The 22,386-nt window shown below is 43.0% G+C and overlaps 1 protein-coding gene and 1 pseudogene across 2 annotated transcripts in view; both read left to right on the forward strand.

Moving 5' to 3' along the window:
* The window catches only part of LOC148436299 (uncharacterized), a 44,690-nt pseudogene that overhangs the window by 16,602 nt on the left and 5,702 nt on the right, over positions 1-22,386 (forward strand). The window lies entirely within an intron of this gene.
* On the forward strand, positions 11,135-20,915 carry LOC148436300 (uncharacterized). The gene is made up of 5 exons (XM_088465055.1): positions 11,135-11,188; positions 19,673-19,864; positions 20,121-20,199; positions 20,319-20,378; positions 20,821-20,915. Exons 1-5 carry the CDS (start codon positions 11,135-11,137, stop codon positions 20,913-20,915), a joined length of 480 nt encoding a protein of 159 aa, XP_088321181.1.

Here is a 22,386-nt window from a genome sequence, read left to right on the forward strand (position 1 = left end):
GGTTAGTTATAATTTACAGATACCTGATAACGAAGACAGGTATATAAATAGACTTGTGTAGTTACAAGTGATGCAAAAGGTGTCCTGAACCCTAATAAAGGGGGGCACAAGGTAATTGAAGTACTGAATCTGTTAACGAGGTCAGATTGTACCTGAGATGTGTTTGGCCTGATAACGAAGGACAGGAAACACGATTAGGGTAGTTTTTTAGGGTTTTCATTTTGACAGACGTGTCACAGTTTTAAAGTGAAAGAAACAGTTCATCTCATTTGTTTTTTTGAAAGGCAACATTGTCTAGTACTTGTATGGGATTGAAGGTGGTTCTTGTAAGTGATATATAGAGGGTAAGAGCAAGTGATTTGAGGGTGAAGAGGTTGATTGTAGCTTGATAAGCTACAGAGTATGGGGAGAATGGCACGTGATGCACCTGGATGGTAATGGTTGTTTGAATGAAGGTGAGAAGGAATTGGTTTGGTGAAACGGAAAATTATTGTCAGGGTAGTTTACCATGAAATTGTATAGGTATCCCACTAACAAAACTTGTACTTAAGAAAGAATTAATGTTTCTCATTGCAAGTGTAAAGAAAGAATTAATGTTTCTCATTGCAAGTGTAAAAGCTTATTTGAGGAGCTGGAAGAGTGTTCCCGTTTGAAGGTCATAGAGATTAGCTATTTGAGAGGAAAAAAAAAATGCAGTTTTATTTTTGCAGCAGAGCGAGAGAGAGACATTTTTTTAATATGGCATCGAGTGAGTTGCGAAGAGTTACGAGGGTAGTTATTTAAAAAAATATATATATATGTTTAAAGAAATGCAACAGAGGATGGGGAATGAGGGTAGTGTAATGCGGGATCTAGGAATAATAATAAAACAAAAGCATATGTGATTAGGAATGACAAGTATGCAGTTATGAAAGACAGGTATGGAGATGAGTGTGAAGTTTGTTGCAGGATGAAGTGAGATGACTGGATGGACCTCTGGTCATTTCCCCATGGCTGGCACATTTAACCAATCTGTTTTGGAGGCTTTGAAAGCAACAGTCAGTTTGTCTAAGTTGGTGAAGAATAGGGTTAAGTATTTGCAATGTCTGGCAATATGGCAACAGGAGGCTAAGAGGTGGAACAAGGTGGCAGTCGGACAACAGCACCGGCAGCGCCCCCGGCTCTCACAGTTGGCCCAACTGAAACCCCTTTTGTTTTTTATTTTGTTTTTTTTCAAGATTTGAACCCCAGAGGCTCCTGTCTCTGGTGATGACAATGTTGATGTAATGCTTAAGCTTATTGCTTTCTCTATGCTTGCTTATTTTAATCAATAATACCAAGATTTGTATCTCACAGACTATTGTCTCTGAAGCTAACTTATACCTCTTTTCCACCAAAAACCCAGGTCCGACCTGGGTTATTGGACATGGTTCCAAACCTGGTCAGACCCATTTACACTGCACCTTCAATCTGGGTTACTCCCAGGTCAGCCCTGTTCACACTGAACTCAGGTATGCCCTGCTAAACTTATGAGGTCATAAAAAGTGGGAGGTGAATGCTCCACAACCACCAATCAGCTCATTTTAGGCATGAGCAAGGTCAGATAACCTGGGTTGCATCGTTTACACTGCACCATTACCTGGGTCCAACCCTGGTAGCTACCTGGGTTGGATTGCTGGATCACTTGACCTGGGTTATTTTTCAGGGACCCTTTTACACTGAGCTGCGACCCGGCTAGACCCAGCAAAAACCCAGGTTTTTGCTCTGGTGTAAAAGGGGTATTAAATGTCTAAGCTTACTGTTGTAGTTATGCCTGTTTATTCTAATCAACAATTTGTTTATGACCATTCCCCAGAAGTGAACTGTTAGGTCTGATTCAGCTGATTCAATTCATGATTATTACTGATGTTCGTGTCCTTCCTGCAACTAATCTCACTATCATTAGCAGGTTCAATGTGTCCTGGATACCTTACATTTATCTAACCATTTATTGTTTGTGAGGACTTCACAGTTTCCGGATGTTGTCACAGAAATCCTACATCATGTGCAGCGTCATTCACAGCTAAGAAATTGTGCAGTTATTTATGTTTCCAGATATAATATAGTATCCTATGTGTTGTTGAAGGTGACAGAGGTACACATTTTACAGGGAAGGTATTACAAGCAATATGTCAATATATGGGTTTATAAAAAAGCTAAATTGAATGTGTAAACACTAACATTGATACAAGTTAGCTAAGGTGGGTATGGAGACCGCCATGAGTTGACTGGGGGCTTTTACCTCTAGTTTTGTATAGCATTCACACCACTCCAAAGCAGCCACTTAACCTGTGCCTTGTTAGCTATTTTTTTGGAAAACTGCCTATCCTTATTGTAAGTCCAGCAACGGACTTGTCACTGTTATATGATTTATCTACGGACTATGTTATACAATTCTCACAGCATCTGAAGAAAAGCAAGGAAAGCTTATGAAGAGACTCCCAGAGGGTCTTTGTCATGGAATCCAGCCTAGAGACTATGTAATGGTGAGAAATTTCTTATGTTCTGGTTGTCTCATAGATCGATGGCAAGGCCCGTTCCAGATTCTGCTAACAACCTCGATGTGGCTGAAAAGGACAATTGGATTCACAAAAATCTCACTGCAAGAAGGTTGCTGACCCGGCGGTGAGCTCAGTTAAAGCCAGAGAAGACGCAGATAAAGACATTGACTGTCATTTAAATTTAACGAACTTATTTGATGATGGGTCTGATCAAAGTCACAGTTCAGGCCAAGATAAGGTTCACAGAATCGGGGAAATTATTAGTAGTAGGGGTGTGCACCGGCCACTTTTCGTGTTTTTGGTTTTGGATCTGGATCTTTCTTCGTGTTTTGGATCTGGATTGGTTTTGCCAAAACCACCCTTCAGTGTTTTGGGTTCTGGGTTTTGGATCTCTATTTTTTTTTTAAAAAAGCATAAAAACAGCTAAAATCACAGAATGTGTTGATTTTTCTGCTCCTATGCTATTATTAACCTCAAAAACCTTAATTTCCACTCATTTCCAGTTTATTCTGAACACCTCACACCTCACAATAGTGTTTTTATGTCCAAAAGGTTGCACCGAGGTAGATGGATGACTATGCTAAGCGACACGAGTGGGCGGCACAAACACGTGGCCCATTTAGGAGTGACACTGCAGTGGCAGACAGGATGGCAGTTTGAAAAACTAGGCCCCAAACAGTACATAATGCAAAGAAAAAAAAAGAGGTGCAAGATGGAATTGTCCTTGGGCCCTCCACCCACCTTATGTTGTATAAACAGGACATGCACACTTTAACAAACCAATCATTTCAGCGCCAGGGTCTGCCACACGACTGCGGATGAAATTATTTTTTTCGTTTGGGCCCCCACAAAACAAGCTGGCAATTAATCTGTCCCTGCACAAACTGGCTCTACGGAGGCAAGATGTCGTCCTCATCCTCCTCATTCACCGATTCCTCACCCTCTTCAGTGTTGTGTACATCCTCATCCTCACAGAGTATTAATTCGTCCCCGCTGGAATCCACCACCACAGGTCCCTCTGTACGTTCTGGAGGCTGGTCTCCCTGGAAAAGTTGATAATTAATTTTTATGAACATCATCTTCTCCAAATTTTGTGGAAGCAACCTCCTACGCCTTTTGCTGACAAGGTTCCCAGCTGCACTAAACACTCTTTCGGAGTGCACACTGGAGGGGGGGCAACTCAGGTAAAATAGAGCCAGTTTGTACAGGGGCCTCCAAATTGCCTCTTTTTCCTGCCAGTACATGTATGGACTGTCTGACATGCCTACTTGGATGCTGTCACCGATGTAATCCTTTAACAGACAGACGCACGCTTGTCGCTGCTGCTTTGAGGATGCAGGTGCGGCTACAGCCCACACAATTCATATAGACAGGAAAAAAAATAAGAATTTTATTATTGTTTGTGGAGCGCACTTTGAGGGTTACACCACCCTTTAACAGACAGACGGACGCTTGTCGCTGCTGCTTTAAGGATGCAGGTGCGGCTACAGCCCACACATTTCACAAAGACAGAAAAAAAAGAAGAATTTTTTTATTGTTTGTGGAGCACACTTTGAGGGTCACACCACCCTTTAACAGACAGACGCATGCTTGTCGCTGCTGCTTTAAGGATGCAGGTGCGGCTACAGCCCACACATTTCACAAAGACAGAAAAAAAAGAATTTTTTTATTGTTAGTGGAGCGCACTTTGAGGGTTACACCACCCTTTAACAGACAGACGCACGCTTGTCGCTGCTGCTTTGAGGACAGTATCATATGCAGTGACAGTAGACTTGTCAGAAATTGTTGGCACGTCCTTCAGTCCGGACCAGATGTCCAAACCGGCCCTTGACTTATGACACAGGCGCACGCTTGGCGCTGCTACTGTGTTGATGCACGTGCGGCTACATCGCACACAAGTCACAAAGACAGAAAAAAAGAATAATTTTTTTATTGTTTGTGGAGCGCACTTTGAGGGTTACATCACCCTTTAACAGACAGAGGCACGCTTGTCGCTGCTGCTTTGAGGATGCAGGTGGAATCTAGACGGGATTTGGAACCGGGGACACACTACCTCCATCAATTGTCTAAATCCCACTGCACTAATGTCGGATACCGGACGCACGTCTAACACCAACATAGCAGTCAAGGCCTCAGTTATACGTTTTGCTTCAGGATGACTGCTGTCGTACTTCATCCTCCTCGCTAGGGACTGTTGGAGGGTCAATTGTTTAGTAAAAGTAGTGGTGTTCCTACTTCCTCTCTGGGATGATGAACAACTCCCAGCAGCAGCAACAACAGCACTAGGAGGAAGTGGTTCTTGATCTTTCCCTATTTTATTTTTATCGGAGAAAGTTTGGTCCTCCATTTATGTTATATTGATATATACGTGCGGCTAAGGCGCACACAAACACATAAAATATTTTTTTATTTTTGCTGGAGAGTAGTGCACTTTGTGGGTTACACCACCCTTTAAGAAATGAGCCAGCCGGCTCTTTACTTATGGGACACAGGCGCACGCTTGGCGTTGCTCCTTTGTTGATGCACGTGCGGCTACAGTGCACACAATTCACAAACACAGAAAAAAAAATTTCATTTTGTTTGGAGCACCCTTTAACGGACAAGCCAGCCGGCCTTTTACTTATGGGACACAGGCGCACACTTGGCGCTGCTCGTTTGTTGATGCACGTGCAGCCACAGTGCACACAATTCACAAACACAGAAAAAATATTATTTTTTTTTGCACTTGACGGACAGAGCACCCCCTGGACAACACTACAGCACCCCTTTAGGACTGGGACACTGCACAGGACTTTGGAGTGGACACAGCCCCTATGGACAACTGACTGCACAACACAGTCCAGCCAGCCCCTATGGACTTTGAAGTAGTGGACAAAGCCCCTATGGACAACAGCAGCACAGCGCAGCACAGCACAACACTACACTGCACTACACTGCACTACAACACTACATTACACAGCCCAGCCAGCCCTAACTCCCACCCTCCCTCTTCACTGTCCACAGCCGAGTGAGAAAATGGCGCCGACGCGGGTACCTTATATAGGATCCAATACCTGCAAGACCCGGAAGGCGGGATGATGACGTTTTGCCTCGATTTCAGATCCGAGTCAGGCGGGAAAAGTCGAGCCTGACTCGGATCGGGGGGGCTCGGGGGGTTCGGATTACAGAATTCTGAACCCGCTCACCCCTAATTAGCAGTGTTCTGCGGGTTGTGAACAAAGAAAAGGAAAGATGGCTATTGGTGATCAAGTCTCTGTGTATCCATTGATTGGGAAAGTTATCTTTTTTCCATTTTTACATTTTTTTATAGTGAATAGGAGCTGACAAGGACTGGTGACTGATGAGGACGGTGTGGAGAGTTATCCTAGGGGGACTGCCGGGGTCATATTGGTAGACTCCTCTCCTATTTTAAAACTCATGGTCATAAGGGATATGGTTTTAATCACATTAAGAGTCATAAAAGACGCACACACTCATTTTACTACTGATACTCCCAGGTATAGGTATGCATCAGAGGATGGTCAAAAGACCAAGGTGGAAAATTCTTAATAACTCCTATATAAAAATAATTAAAATGTTTGAAAAAGAAATACATTATAGGTAAATAAGGTCTCATACTGGTACTAGGTACAAGATACATCTGATGAAGTATCGGGAAAAAAAAGAGCCATGACTGTAAAGCAAAGGTGTGAAGGATTGTCTCACAATTCCAAGGTGTATATGTAAATACTGTGGTTTAAATTCAGAAAAGGGGTATACAATGGTGCAAAGAAAGCATCTCTATACAAACTGACACTTCTTCCCTGGACACTTATCATGAGCTCATAGGAAGAACAATAAAGTTGATTGTTGGGTATGTAGTCACCATGTCATTCAGGGAATGTTGTGCTAATGTCTCTCTCATTGCACTCATATCAAACATCACGTCACTCACTATGTGGAACTCACACACTTGAACCTTATAATGTCACAGGTTCCCTATGTTTAAACTTAACAAGGTATCCAAGGTATGATCAGGACAACATCATGTGTATTATCAAAATGGTACAGGAGCTGAAGGTATTTATTTGGGAACCAGTGTCTGTAACACAATCTTACAAGGAGGATCTTACTGAATTAAACTTGTTTGGGGATCTTTTAGAAATTATTAAATACACAAAAACCTAATAAAAAAATTATATGTGAGTGCATTAATAAACTGTGTAATAACAGAAGGAATGTTGGGGTACAATAAAACATACAGTCATCATATCGCAGAACGGAACAAGCAAGAAGAAAGCGTGGATGAAAAGAGTGCCCGTTGTAATGTTCCTTATAATGCTTTTCTAACACATTGTCTAATAAACCATGACACTACCACGGGGGTTATATTGTATGTGTGGGCATAAGGCTTATAAATGGTTACCGGTTAATTCTTTTGAAATGGGTCTTATAAGAACATTGCTACCTGATGCAAAGGTAACACAACAGAAAAATCTAAAAGAAACATATGGAATAATTACTGTGTAAGAATGGTAAATAGAAATACAAATGGTATATGGAAAAGTAAAAGCACCTCTTTACACTGTCCCAAAGTTATAAGGTTGGTTTAGGATTTGGTAACATAACAACATTTGGTACATAGGGAATTAATAAACAATATCGCAGACATTGTGGTAAGAGAGTTTCAAGCAATAAAACACTGAATTAAAATGCAGCACACACGACCTTACAGCAGCAACTTTGGATATTGTGTCATATTACAAACAGTATAAGAGTTAAAGTGTTGTACATACATCACAAATTCTTCTGATGCAGAAGACATAAAATAAAGGTTAAATGAAATTACTCAGGTTAAAAATGAATTTGCTGAATAAACATGACGGTACGATTCCCGACAGTTGGTTCACCTGGTCGAACCCCAGTACCTAGTTCGCATGGGTTGAAAATTGGTTTGGCGACATTATGCACGCATCGGGAAGATTAATATTTTTTGTCATGATAATGTTGTTGATTTTCTATATATTAGTGAAATGCTTCAAGAAGATGTTCCAATGCATTAAGAAGAAATCAGACGATGCAACCTATGAGAGATATGAACTTTCTTCAGAGATATGAACTTTTTTCGGAGTTATGACCCCTCAAATTTCATGAGGATGGAACTGATAACGCCGGAATATGTGACCGTACATATTCCTTCAGCAATTCACGAATATATGCATGCTTATGTCTTTCATTATTTTCATTGCAAAAGTATATAGAAATGATTCAGAATATATATTAGTTGTAAGTTGCGGAGGACCGACATGTGTCGAATGGCCTCAGGCCTAGAGATGAGGTCTACCCTCTCTCTAAAGTAGGCAGGTGTGTGTCTGAAGCAACAGTTATTATTGTTTAATATTGTATAATCTAACGGTATAAGTGTTATTACAGAAATAGGTATAAATCAGAACTGTGGAAAACTATTTCTTTACTAGCCAAGATAGAATCATGGGTTAGTTGAGTATGAACAGACTAGAAGACAGTAGGTCCCAGATCCGTATAAACAAGAAGGGAGCTAATCAGGACAGCCTTGGCCTACATGCGGTCACCAGTATTTTGAGAACATAGAAAGGAGATTATAGGTTTTGTTATGATTAAAACATATAATTAGTGAAATGTTTAGTGCGCATGAATATTGAATTAATTAATTAATATTCGCCATTTTAGAATATGTCAGTAGCAGAGAGGAAAAAGTATAAAAGATTGATCAAAAAGGGGAGGGGTCAGTCAGTCGGGCTGAGCAGGAGAGATCGTAGGTCGTGAGAGTGGCGGGGCGCTGGGCTGTAAGTATAAACAGGGCTGGCTGTCACCTTGTGTATCTCTGCTAGGCATTGCACATAATCATTTTCTCACTGTTGCTGTACTTGTTGTTATTTATGTTGTAAGTCTGCTTTGTCATTAATACCATAATACATGTAGAATTCATTTGCTTTTAGAGTAAAACATTGTCCTTTATTTTAAAGTTGGTATTGGTGTGAATTATTCCATTTCTTCTTATAATAAGTAAGGTTTAAAAATAATATCCAAAACACCTCGCGGTTATCATAAGTTTTGTCTACTTTGGTGAAAAAACGACCGTGCAGATCTTGGGTGAATAAAAAAAAAACATTAAAAATGGTTTTAACGTATCGGGTCTGATTTTTCGGGGGGTGGTATGGATGCGTCAAATGTTTTAAACATCACATAAGGTCACAGCAGGTGTTTTTTCTAAAGGTTTTTAAAATTGCGTTTTTATGACATGAAAATATACTTGTGCCCATTTTAACGTACCCCCAATTTACATGGGACAGTCATTTCCTGGGAAAAAAAGGCTTTCTATCATTTCCAACGTGTTTTTTTTTCACCCAATTTTGCAAGGTCGTTTTTCACCAACGTTCGCAACATAAGAATTTTTTTTTGGTTGATTTATCATTGGGAGGGGGATCCAAAGGTTTCTGAAATAAATCCCCACAATCCCCAAAACTAGAGATTTTACTTTTTTTTTCTCATGATCTCGGATGGAGAAAACTTTTTTCCAGGTTTTTCTTCTCCATTTTCACCCATGTCAAAAAAAACTGCAGTTTTATCTGGTAATTGAATAACTATATTTCCTTGTAGCATAAAGATATACACCTCAGAGCTTGACATTATACTTTTAAGTGGATTGGTTTGTTTTATTGTCTATAATAAATGTAATGTGTTATTATTATATACTCTTACCTCACTCCTATTATATAATAACACCTGACAGCACAACCACAATTTCCCCTGACGGTTGCTTATAATTAGGACATCACGGTCGCCCTTAGGAGGCTGCTGACCTGTCTTATTGCTAATGTGGGTGTAATACTGACCTCTGGATGGATACTGGCGCTAATTATACCTTACTAGTTACAGCTCAGGGAGTGCAGCCTTATATCCTTCCCCAGCTCCTGTTATGTATCATATGGTATATACAGTACATACATGTTATACCTATTATCTGTTATTCCCTGACCTCTCATTACTGATATTATTACTCTGCAGCTAATAGGACACCGCAGGCTGCTCCCCCTGTATAATAATAATAACAGGACACCACAGGTTGCTCCCCCTGTGTAATAATAACAGGACACCACAGGCTGCTCCCCATGTATAATAATAATAATAATAACAGGACTCCACAGGCTACTCTCCCTGTATAATAATAATAACAGGACACCACAGGCTACTCTCCCTGTATAATAATAACAGGACACCGCAGGCTGCTTCCCCTGTATAATAATAATAATAACAGGACACCACAGGCTGCTCCCCCTGTATAATAATAGGACACCACAGGCTGCTCCTCCTGTATAATAATAATAGGACACCACAGGCTGCTCCACCTGTATAATAATAACAGGGCACCAAAGGCTGCTCCACCTGTATAATAATAATATTAACAGGACACCACAGGCTGCTCCCCCTCTATAATAACAGGACACCACAGGCTGCTCCCCCTCTATAATAATAATAACAGGACACCACAGGCTGCTCCCCCTGTATAATAATAACAGGACACCAAAGGCTGCTCCCCCTGTATAATAATAATAACAGGACACCACAAGCTGCTCCCCCCGTATAATAATATTAACAGGACACCACAGGCTGCTCCCCTGTATAATAATAATATTAACAGGACACCACAGGCTGCTCCCCCCGTATAATAATAATATTAACATAACAGGACACCACAAGCTGCTACCTCCGTATAATAATAATATTAACAGGACACCACAGGCTTCTCCCCCTGTATAATATTAACAGGACACCACAGGCTGCTCCCCCTGTATAATAAAAATAACAGGACACCGCAGGCTGCTTCCCCTGTATAATAATAATAATAACAGGACACCACAGGCTGCTCCCCCTGTATAATAATAATAGGACACCACAGGCTGCTCCTCCTGTATAATAATAATAGGACACCACAGGCTGCTCCCCCTCTATAATAACAGGACACCACAGGCTGCTCCCCCTGTATAATAATAATAACAGGACACCACAGGCTGCTCCCCCTGTATAATAATAACAGGACACCACAGGCTGCTCCCCCTGTAAAGTAGGACACCGTTACCCGCTGCTGCCGGACACTTGCCTCCACCTGGCTGGCTCCGGCATGTCTATGACAAAATGGCAGTTAGATCCTCTGTGGCCCCGCCCCCTCTGCTCTGTGACTGGGAGACTATAAGAATATGGCCGCCGGTCACCGTACATGAGGACAACATTATACTATAATTCCTATTACTCTAGTGATGAAGCTGTGAGCGGCAGGTGCAGGTGGCTGCTAGTTACAGGACGTCCTTATTTTGTGCCGCCTGATTGGCTACTCCCTGCTGCCAATCACCGCCCTGAAGAGAATGAGAGGGTCCAAAAAAAGAAGAAAGTTGTCCTCTCGTGTGTGAGCGGTAACACGGTCTGATCACATGATTAGATGCAACCTAATGACGTCAGAGGAAAAGAAACAATACTGAGGAAATCACACCCTTCTTCCGGGATGTGCGTTCCACCCTTCCTCCGGGATGTGCGTTCCACCCTTCTTCAGGGATGTGCGTTCCACTCTTCTTCCGGGATGTGCGTTCCACACACAGGAAATGCGATCTCGACTTATCTATTGTTGTAGTTTCCCAGGTCTCCGGCAGCAGCAGGTAATTGTGTCCTACTCTACAGGGGGAGCAGCCTGTGGTGTCCTGTTATTATCATTATACAGCGGGAGCGGCCTGCGGTGTCCTGATATTATTATTATACAGGTGGTGCGGCCTGTGGTGTCCTGTTATTAATATTATACAGGGGAGCAGCTTGTGGTGTCCTGTTATTATTATTATACAGGGGAGCAGCTTGTGGTGTCCTGTTATTATTATTATACAGGAGGAGCAGCCTGTGGTGTCCTGTTATTATTATTATACAGGGGGAGTAGCCTGTGGTGTCCTGTTATTATTATTATTATACAGGGGAGCAGCCTGTGGTGTCCTGTTATTATTATACAGGGGGAGCAGCCTGTGGTGTCCTGTTATTATTATTATACAGGGGAGCAGCTTGTGGTGTCCTGTTATTATTATTATACAGGAGGAGCAGCCTGTGGTGTCCTGTTGTTATTATTATACAGGGGGAGTAGCCTGTGGTGTCCTGTTATTATTATTATTATTATACAGGGGAGCAGCCTGTGGTGTCCTGTTATTATTATACAGGGGGAGCAGCCTGTGGTGTCCTGTTATTATTATACAGGGGGAGCAGCCAGTGGTGTCCTGTTACTATTATTATACAAGGGAAGCAGCCTGCGGTGTCCTGTTATTATTATACAGGGGGAGCAGCCTGTGGTGTCCTATTATTATTATACAGGGGGAGTAGCCTTTGGTGTCCTGTTACTATTATACATGGGGAGCAGCCAGTGGTGTCCTGTTATTATTATTATACAGGGGAAGCAGCCTGCGGTGTCCTGTTATTACTATTATACAGGGGAAGCAGCCAGTGGTGTCCTGTTATTATTATTATACAGGGGAAGCAGCCTGTGGTGTCCTGTTATTATTATTATACAGGGGAAGCAGCCTGTGGTGTCCTCTTATTATTATTATACAGGGGAAGCAGCCTGTGGTGTCCTGTTATTATTATTATACAGGGGGAGCAGCCTGTGGTGTCCTGTTATTATTATTATACAGGAGGAGCAGCCTGTGGTGTCCTGTTATTATTATTATACAGGGGAGCAGCTTGTGGTGTCCTGTTATTATTATTATACAGGGGAGCAGCTTGTGGTGTCCTGTTATTATTATTATACAGGAGGAGCAGCCTGTGGTGTCCTGTTATTATTATTATACAGGGGGAGTAGCCTGTGGTGTCCTGTTATTATTATTATTATTATACAGGGGAGCAGCCTGTGGTGTCCTGTTATTATTATACAGGGGGAGCAGCCTGTGGTGTCCTGTTATTATTATTATACAGGGGAGCAGCTTGTGGTGTCCTGTTATTATTATTATACAGGAGGAGCAGCCTGTGGTGTCCTGTTATTATTATTATACAGGGGGAGTAGCCTGTGGTGTCCTGTTATTATTATTATTATTATACAGGGGAGCAGCCTGTGGTGTCCTGTTATTATTATACAGGGGGAGCAGCCTGTGGTGTCCTGTTATTATTATTATACAGGGGGAGCAGCCAGTGGTGTCCTGTTACTATTATTATACAAGGGAAGCAGCCTGCGGTGTCCTGTTATTATTATACAGGGGGAGCAGCCTGTGGTGTCCTATTATTATTATACAGGGGGAGTAGCCTTTGGTGTCCTGTTACTATTATACATGGGGAGCAGCCAGTGGTGTCCTGTTATTATTATTATACAGGGGAAGCAGCCTGCGGTGTCCTGTTATTACTATTATACAGGGGAAGCAGCCAGTGGTGTCCTGTTATTATTATTATACAGGGGAAGCAGCCTGTGGTGTCCTGTTATTATTATTATACAGGGGAAGCAGCCTGTGGTGTCCTGTTATTATTATTATACAGGGGAAGCAGCCTGTGGTGTCCTGTTATTATTATTATACAGGGGGAGCAGCCTGTGGTGTCCTGTTATTATTATTATACAGGTGGAGCAGCCTGTGGTGTCCTGTTATTATTATTATACAGGGGGAGCAGCCTGTGGTGTCCAGCTATTATTATTATTATACAGGGGGGGAGCCTGTGGTGTCCTGTTATTATTATACATGGGGATCAGCCAGTGGTGTCCTGTTATTATTATTATACAGGAGGAGCAGCCTGTGGTGTCCGGTTACTATTATACATGGGGAGCAGCCTGTGGTGTCCTGTTATTATTATTATACAGGGGAAGCAGCCTGTGGTGTCCTGTTACTATTATGCATGGGGAGCAGGCTGTGGTGTCCTGTTATTATTATACAGGGGAAGCAGCCTGTGGTGTCCTGTTATTATTATTATACAGGGGGAGCAGCCTGTGGTGTCCTGTTATGATTATTATTATACAGGGGGAGCGACCTGTGGTGTCCTGTTATTATTATACAGGGTGAGCAGCCTGTGGTGTCCTGTTCTTAATATTATTAATATACAGGGGGAGCAGTCTGTGGTGTCCTGTTATTATTATACAGGGGGAGCAGCCTGTGGTTTCCTGTTACTATTATACATGGGGAGCAGGCTGTGGTGTCCTGTTATTATTATTATACAGGGGGAGCAGCCTGTGGTGTCCTGTTATTATTATTATTATTATTATTATTATTATACAGGGGGAGCAGCCTGTGGTGTCCTGTTATGATTATTATTATACAGGAGGAGCGACCTGTGGTGTCCTGTTATTATTATACAGGTTGTGCAGTCTGTGGTGTCCTGTTCTTAATATTATTAATATACAGGGGGAGCAGCCTGTGGTGTCCTGTTATTATTATACAGGGGGAGCAGCCTGTGGTGTCCTGTTACTATTATACAAGGGGAGAAGTCTATAGCCATAGCTACAGGGAGATGGGTTTGGAAGGGGCGTTTCAAACTGATGGGGATCTAGCTCCTCCCATAAGGAAAAGGCAGAGAGCGGCCATTGCTGTGTCTGGCAGTAGGTAAGGGTGTTTACTATTTTTTATATAGGGGGAGTAGGCTGTGGTGCTGCACTATCAACATACAGGTAGAGCAGGCTATGGTGTAATATATAATACTGGTGGAGCAGGTTTTAGTGGTCTGTTATAATACAGGTGAAAGATTTCAGTCTCAGGTATAATATAGCTGTAGCAGTCTCTGGTACTGCCTTACCATCAAGCAGGTAGATCCAACACCAATGTTACATATAATACTGGTGGAGCAGACCCTGGTGTCACATATAATACAGGTGGAGCAGACCCTGGTGTTACTATAATACAGGTGGAGCAGTCACTGCTCGGTGGGTAACAGACTATAGAGAAAGGGAGGTGTCCAGAGCACTCAGACCCCCCATACTGAACGTATCAGCTGTAGCTGGCGGTCAGTATCCTCAGTAGGTGGTTATTAGTGTTACATATAATACAGGTGGAGCAGACCCTGGTGGTACTTATAATACAGATGGAGCAGTCACTGCTCGGTGGGTAACAGACTATAGAGATAGGGAGGTGTCCGGAGCACAGACCCCCCATACAGAACGTATCAGCTGTAGCTGGCGGTCAGTACCCTCAGTAGGTGGTTATTAGTGTTACATATAATACAGGTGGAGCAGACCCTAGTGTTACATATAATACAGGTGAAGCAGACCCTGGTGTTACATATAATACAGCTGGAGCACACCCTGGTGTTACATATAACACAGCTGGAGCAGTCATTGCTCGGTGGGTAACAGACTATAGAGAAAGGGAGGTGTCCGGTGCACTCAGACCCCCCCATACAGAACATATTAGCTGTAGCTGGCGGTCAGTACCCTCAGTAGGTGGTTATTAGTGTTACATATAATACAGGTGGAGCAGACCCTGGTGTTATATATAATACAGATGGAGCAGTCACTGCTCGGTGGGTAACAAACTATAGAGATAGGGAGGTGTCCGGAGCACTCAGACCCCCCCATACAGAACGTATCAGCTGTAGCTGGCGGTCAGTACCCTCAATAGGTGGTTATTAGTGTGGAAGTGACAGAATAAACAGAGAGACACCATAGTGTACACCGGGTGATGTATAAGATGCACAGACGTCCTCTGTAATAGGCCCTGCTGAGTCCTCACCTACCTAAGGCTTTAGTTTCATTCCTCTAATTATCACCAACCTGTTTGCAGCCCCCTCTGCTCCCTGCACTTTCTCTCTTACTATCCTGTGTGTAGGGGACCAGCGTTTCCCAGTGCCAGTCCTCAGGGAACCATGATAGTGCATGTTTTCCAGGTCTCCTCACAAAATCACCAGTGAGATAATTATCACCACGTCTGGAGCATTTAGATTGTGTCAGTCAGTAATGAAGGCACTAGTAAGGAGATATAGAAAACATGCCCTGTTAGGAATCCCTGGTGACTAGAGATGAGAAACACTGTTCTAGATATTCAGTGTGTAAGTGATTATCTTCCAATAAATGCTTCATCCTCTCCCCTATGCTACATACACATGGCCGGCAGGATACATGTAATGTACATCCTGATAGGCTAACTGTGGATTCCAGCATGACAGGGCATGCTGGGACTTATGGTCCCACTACAGCTGCGGAGTAACAGACTGTATAACACTGCTGACACTCAGTAATTATTGCAGATGTGGGAGCAGAGAAAATAAGATGGCTGACTGTACACAAGTCACCCAGATATTAGGAGACAGAGGAATAGGGCAGTAGTGGGGGAGAGAGGCTGGCTGGGAGATGTGGTGCACTATCGGAGGTGTATAATGGGGGAGGGGGAGCAGAGAAGTAGGGTAAGATGATGGGGGCAGAGACTTTATCCTAGGTTACTGGGGAGAATGTCCTGAGGGTGGAATGCGGAGGAAAATGTGGGTGGTCTGTGAGGGATCTGGCCTGGGGAAATATCTTGTCATATGGTGTTGTGTACTTGTGTGTATTATACTATGTGTGGTTATCAGGTGTGTGACCTGTGTATAGTGATCAGTGTGTATCTGGTGTGTGATATCAGTGTGACCTGTGTGTATAGTGATCAGTGTGTATCTAGTGTGTGATATCAGTGTGACCTGTGTATAGGTATCAGTGTTTATCAGGTGTGTGAACTGTGTATTGTGATCAGTGACATCACTTATATCTATAGTAATAATACAGGGACATGACTGGGGAGGTGAGAGGATCTGGGAGTGTCACAGTTCCATTACTTATATCTATAGTAATAATACAGGGACATGACTGGGGAGGTGAGGGGATCTGGGAGTGTCACTGTGACTTCACTTTTATCTATAGTAATAGTACAGGAACATGACTGGGGAGGTGTGGGGATCTGGGAGTATCACAGTGACATCACTTATATCTATAGTAATAAAACAGGGACATGACTGGGGAGGTGAGGGGATCTGGGAGTGTCACAGTGACATTACTTATATCTATAGTAATAATACAGGGACATGACTGGGGAGGTGAGGGGGTCTGGGAGTGTCACAGTGACATCACTTATATCTATAGTAATAATAGAGGGACATGACTGGGGAGGTGAGCGGATCTGGGAGTGTCACAGTGATATCATTTATATCTATAGTAATAATACAAGGACATGACTAAGGAGGCGAGGAGATCTGGTAGTGTCACAGTGACATCACATATCTATAGTAATAATACAGGGACATGACTGAGGAAGTGAGGGGATCTGGGAGTGTCACAGTGACATCACTTATATCTATAGTAATAATACAGGGACATGACAGGAGGTGAGGGGATCTGGGAGTGTCACAGTGACGTCACATATCTATAGTAATAATACAGGGACATGACTGGGGAGGTGAGGGGATCTGGGAGTGTCACAGTGACGTCACATATCTATAGTAATAATACAGGGAGATGACTGGGGAGGTGAGAGGATCTGGGAGTGTCACAGTGACATCACTTATATCTATAGTAATAATACAGGGACATGACTGAGGAGGTGAGGGGATCTGGGAGTGTCATCGTGACATCACTTATATCTATAGTAATAATATAGGGATATGACTGGGGAGGTGAGGGGATCTGGGAGTGTCACAGTGACCACCTATATCTATAGTAATAATACAGGGACATGACTGGGGAGGTGAGGGGATTTGGGAGTGTCACAGTGACATCACTTATATCTATAGTAATAATACAGGGACATGACAGGAGATCTGGGAGTGTCACAGTGACATCACTTATATCTATAGTTATAATACAGTGACATGACTGGGGAGGTGAGAGGGTCTGACAGTGTCACAGTGATATCACTTATATCTATAGTAATAATACAGGGACATGACTGGGGAGGTGTTGGATTCTGGGAGTGTCACAGTGACATCACTTATATCTATAGTAATAATACGGGGACGTGACAGGGGAGGTGACGGGATCTGGGAGTGTCACAGTAACCAACCTATATCTATAGTAATAATACAGGGACATGACTGGGGAGGTGAGAGGGTCTGGGAGTGTCACAGTGATATCACTTATATCTATAGTAATAATACAGGGACATGACTGGGGAGGTGAGAGGATCTGGGAGTGTGACAGTGACATCACTTATACCTATAGTAATAATACAGGGACATGACTGGGGAGGTGAGGAGATCTGGGAGTGTGACAGTGACATCACTTATATCTATAGTAATAATACAGGGACATGACTGGGGAGGTGTTGGATTCTGGGAGTGTCACAGTGACATCACTTATATCTATAGTAATAATACGGGGACGTGACAGGGGAGGTGACGGGATCTGGGAGTGTCACAGTAACCAACCTATATCTATAGTAATAATACAGGGACATGACTGGGGAGGTGAGAGGGTCTGGGAGTGTCACAGTGATATCACTTATATCTATAGTAATAATACAGGGACATGACTGGGGAGGTGAGGGGATCTGGGAGTGTGACAGTGACATCACTTATACCTATAGTAATAATACAGGGACATGACTGGGGAGGTGAGGAGATCTGGGAGTGTGACAGTGACATCACTTATATCTATAGTAATAATACAGGGACATGACTGGGGAGGTGAGGGGGTCTGGGAGTGTCACAGTGACATCACTTATATCTATAGTAATAATAGAGGGACATGACTGGGGAGGTGAGCGGATCTGGGAGTGTCACAGTGATATCATTTATATCTATAGTAATAATACAAGGACATGACTAAGGAGGCGAGGAGATCTGGTAGTGTCACAGTGACATCACATATCTATAGTAATAATACAGGGACATGACTGAGGAAGTGAGGGGATCTGGGAGTGTCACAGTGACATCACTTATATCTATAGTAATAATACAGGGACATGACAGGAGGTGAGGGGATCTGGGAGTGTCACAGTGACGTCACATATCTATAGTAATAATACAGGGACATGACTGGGGAGGTGAGGGGATCTGGGAGTGTCACAGTGACGTCACATATCTATAGTAATAATACAGGGAGATGACTGGGGAGGTGAGAGGATCTGGGAGTGTCACAGTGACATCACTTATATCTATAGTAATAATACAGGGACATGACTGAGGAGGTGAGGGGATCTGGGAGTGTCATCGTGACATCACTTATATCTATAGTAATAATATAGGGATATGACTGGGGAGGTGAGGGGATCTGGGAGTGTCACAGTGACCACCTATATCTATAGTAATAATACAGGGACATGACTGGGGAGGTGAGGGGATTTGGGAGTGTCACAGTGACATCACTTATATCTATAGTAATAATACAGGGACATGACAGGAGATCTGGGAGTGTCACAGTGACATCACTTATATCTATAGTTATAATACAGTGACATGACTGGGGAGGTGAGAGGGTCTGACAGTGTCACAGTGATATCACTTATATCTATAGTAATAATACAGGGACATGACTGGGGAGGTGTTGGATTCTGGGAGTGTCACAGTGACATCACTTATATCTATAGTAATAATACGGGGACGTGACAGGGGAGGTGACGGGATCTGGGAGTGTCACAGTAACCAACCTATATCTATAGTAATAATACAGGGACATGACTGGGGAGGTGAGAGGGTCTGGGAGTGTCACAGTGATATCACTTATATCTATAGTAATAATACAGGGACATGACTGGGGAGGTGAGGGGATCTGGGAGTGTGACAGTGACATCACTTATATCTATAGTAATAATACAGAGATATGACTGGGGAAGTGAAAGGATCTGGGAGTGTCACAGTGACATCACTTATACCTATAGTAATAATACAGGGACATGACTGGGGAGGTGAGAGTCTGGGAGTGTGACAGTGACATCACTTATACCTATAGTAATAACTGAGCAGCAGGGAGCCGGTCTCAGATATAGTATTAGTCCCACAGTCCTCACTAGAGTTTGGACTTAGTACATTGTTCACAGTATGTTGTTGTCACTGACCCAAAGATGTCGGAGCTGCAGGATATACTATATACTCTTCATTTTCCTGTATTTAGGAGATTGTTACAAGACAAGTATTTGTAAAATAGAGTTTTTTGCATATTGTGTAAAATGAACACCTGAATAAACAGTCTCATTTAAATGGAGTTTAAGTGACCTTTCCATGTTTCCCCCAATACAAAGGGTTATACAGTACTAAAGAAGACATCCGATGAGCATGAGACACCCAGCAGCCAACCCCGTGTGTCAGGAGGACTGAGCAGGACTCAGAGTCCCATCACGGTGCCACCACCTCACTCACTGATACATGAGAGACACAATGACCAGAAGATCCTGGAACTCACCAACAACATCATTCAGCTGCTGACTAGAGAGGTGACTGCTGGGAATGAGACATTATACAGTAACACCAGGGGATGTGTCTGGGTGATGATTGGAGAGGTGACTGCTGGGAATGGGACATTATACAGTAACACCAGGGGATGTGTCTGGGTGATGACTGGAGAGGTGACTGCTGGGAATGGGACATTATACAGTAACACCAGGGGATGTGTCTGGGTGATGACTGTATCATTGTGTATGTCAGGTTCCTATAAGGTGTCAGGATGTCACTGTCTATGTCTTCATGCAGGAGGGGGTGTATGTAGAGGATCACAATGGTCTGTACAAGGACGTGATGATGGAGAATCACCGGCCCCTCACATCACTGGGTAAGAGGTTACTGTAATTTATTGTACAGGGGAGAGCAGGTATGGGGGCCCCCTGTATACACACATCACCTGTTAATCACATATATACAATGTAATCAGTCACTGTGTGTCTCCTACAGATGGACCCAGTAACAGAAAGACCCCAGAGAGATGTCCCCACCCTCTGTATTCACAGGATTGTACAGAGGAGAATCACAGGAACATCAGGTAGATGGGATTTAGGGTCTCACCAATATACCACAGTGACTGTCACTATATGATCTGTAGAGAAGCTGTGTGTGTTTTATGCACGGATATTATACAGTCTAATCTCAATTAATGAAATCAAACATTAAAAAAACAAATCAATTTTTGTTTAGGGTGCAGCTCAGGCTAATAAGGTAGAAGATATAGAGAGAGAAGAAAAGACGTATGTGACTGATATGAAGGCAGAAGATATAGAGGGAGAAGAAGAGGCATATGTGACTGATATGAAGGAAGAAGATATAGAGGGAGAAGAAGAGACATATGTGACTGATATGAAGGCAGAAGATACAGAGGGAGAAGAAGAGACGTATGTGACTGATATGAAGGCAGAATATATAGAGGGAGAAAAAGAGACGTATGTGACTGATTATAAAGCAGAAGATATAGAGGGAGAAGCAGAGACGTTTGTGTGGGGCAATCAGCAGTTTAAGACGGAGGAAATCCCTAAAGATATCAGTACAGGTGAGTAATAAACAGTTATTACATAATAGTCACATTCTCCTTGTTCAGTTTCTTATCTTTCACCCTCCTCTGTCAGTACAAACTAATGAAGTAAATGTATCTGCCCAGTGGGGGAGTTGGGAGCCATCAGCCCCTATGATACTACTGCTCTCCCCCTCACATCATGTCACTGTGTGTTACCAGCCCAGAGATCTGACCAGTCTCCTCCCCACACTCTCTGGTGTATCGCACATACTAAGATGGAGATCACAGTAGAATGCAGCTATTATGACCTGTGTGTGATATATAATGTATAGATCATGCCTGCACTCTGTTACACATACTGAGATGGAGATACGGAGAGTGTGAGGACACAGCAGGGTGCAGCTAGTATGACCTTTGTGTGATATATAATGTATAGATCATGCCTGCACTCTGTTACACATACTGAGATGGAGATCCGGAGAGTGTGAGGACACAGCAGGGTGCAGCTAGTATGACCTGTGTGTAATATAATGTATAGACCATGCCTGCACTCTGTTACACATACTGAGATGGAGATACGGAGAGTGTGAGGACATAGCAGGATACAGCTAGTATGTCCTGTCTGTGATATAATGTATAGACCATGCCTGCACTCTGTTACACATACTGAGATGGAGATACGAAGAGTGTGAGGACACAGCAGGGTGCAGCTAATATGACCTGTGTGTGATATAATGTATAGACCATGCCTGCACTCTGTTACTTATACTGAGATGGAGATACGGAGAGTGTGAGGACACAGCAGGGTGCAGCTAGTATGACCTGTGTGTGATATAATGTATAGACCATGCCTGTACTCTGTTACACATACTGAGATGGAGATACAGAGAGTGTGAGGACACAGCAGGGTGCAGCTAGTATGACCTGTGTGTGATATAATGTATAGACCATGCCTGCACTCTGTTACACATACTGAGATGGAGATATGGAGAGTGTGAGGACACAGCAGGATGCAGCTAGTATGACCTGTGTGTGATATAATGTATAGACCATGCCTGCACTCTTACACATACTGAGATGGAGATCCGGAGAATGTGAGGACACAGCAGGGTGCAGCTAATATGCACTGTGTGTGATATAATGTATAGACCATGCCTGCACTCTGTTACACATACTGAGATGGAGATATGGAGAGTGTGAGGACACAGCAGGATACAGCTAGTATGACCTGTGTGTTATATAATGTATAGACCATGCCTGCACTCTGTTACACATACTGAGATGGAGAGTGTGAGGACACAGCAGGGTGCAGCTAGTATGACCTGTGTGTAATATAATGTATAGACCATACCTGCACTCTGTTACACATACTGAGATGAGGATACGGAGAGTGTGAGGATACAGCAGGGTGCAACTAGTATGACCTGTGTGTGATATAATGTATAGACCATGCCTGCACTCTGTTACACATACTGAGATGGAGATACGGAGAGTGTGAGGACACAGCAGGATGCA

Source organism: Taudactylus pleione, unplaced genomic scaffold (assembly GCF_031769625.1).
Source record: "Taudactylus pleione unplaced genomic scaffold, aTauple2 ptg001839l, whole genome shotgun sequence".
NCBI lineage: Eukaryota > Metazoa > Chordata > Amphibia > Anura > Myobatrachidae > Taudactylus > Taudactylus pleione.

Excerpts from the sequence above, each read along its gene's own strand:
- LOC148436300 (XM_088465055.1), top strand. The coding sequence starts at position 11,135 with ATGCGATCTCGACTTATCTATTGTTGTAGTTTCCCAGGTCTCCGGCAG. Across the intron at positions 19,865-20,120 it reads TTCAGCTGCTGACTAGAGAG|GAGGGGGTGTATGTAGAGGA; the intron begins GTGACTGCTGGG and ends GTCTTCATGCAG. Across the intron at positions 20,200-20,318 it reads CCGGCCCCTCACATCACTGG|ATGGACCCAGTAACAGAAAG; the intron begins GTAAGAGGTTAC and ends TGTCTCCTACAG.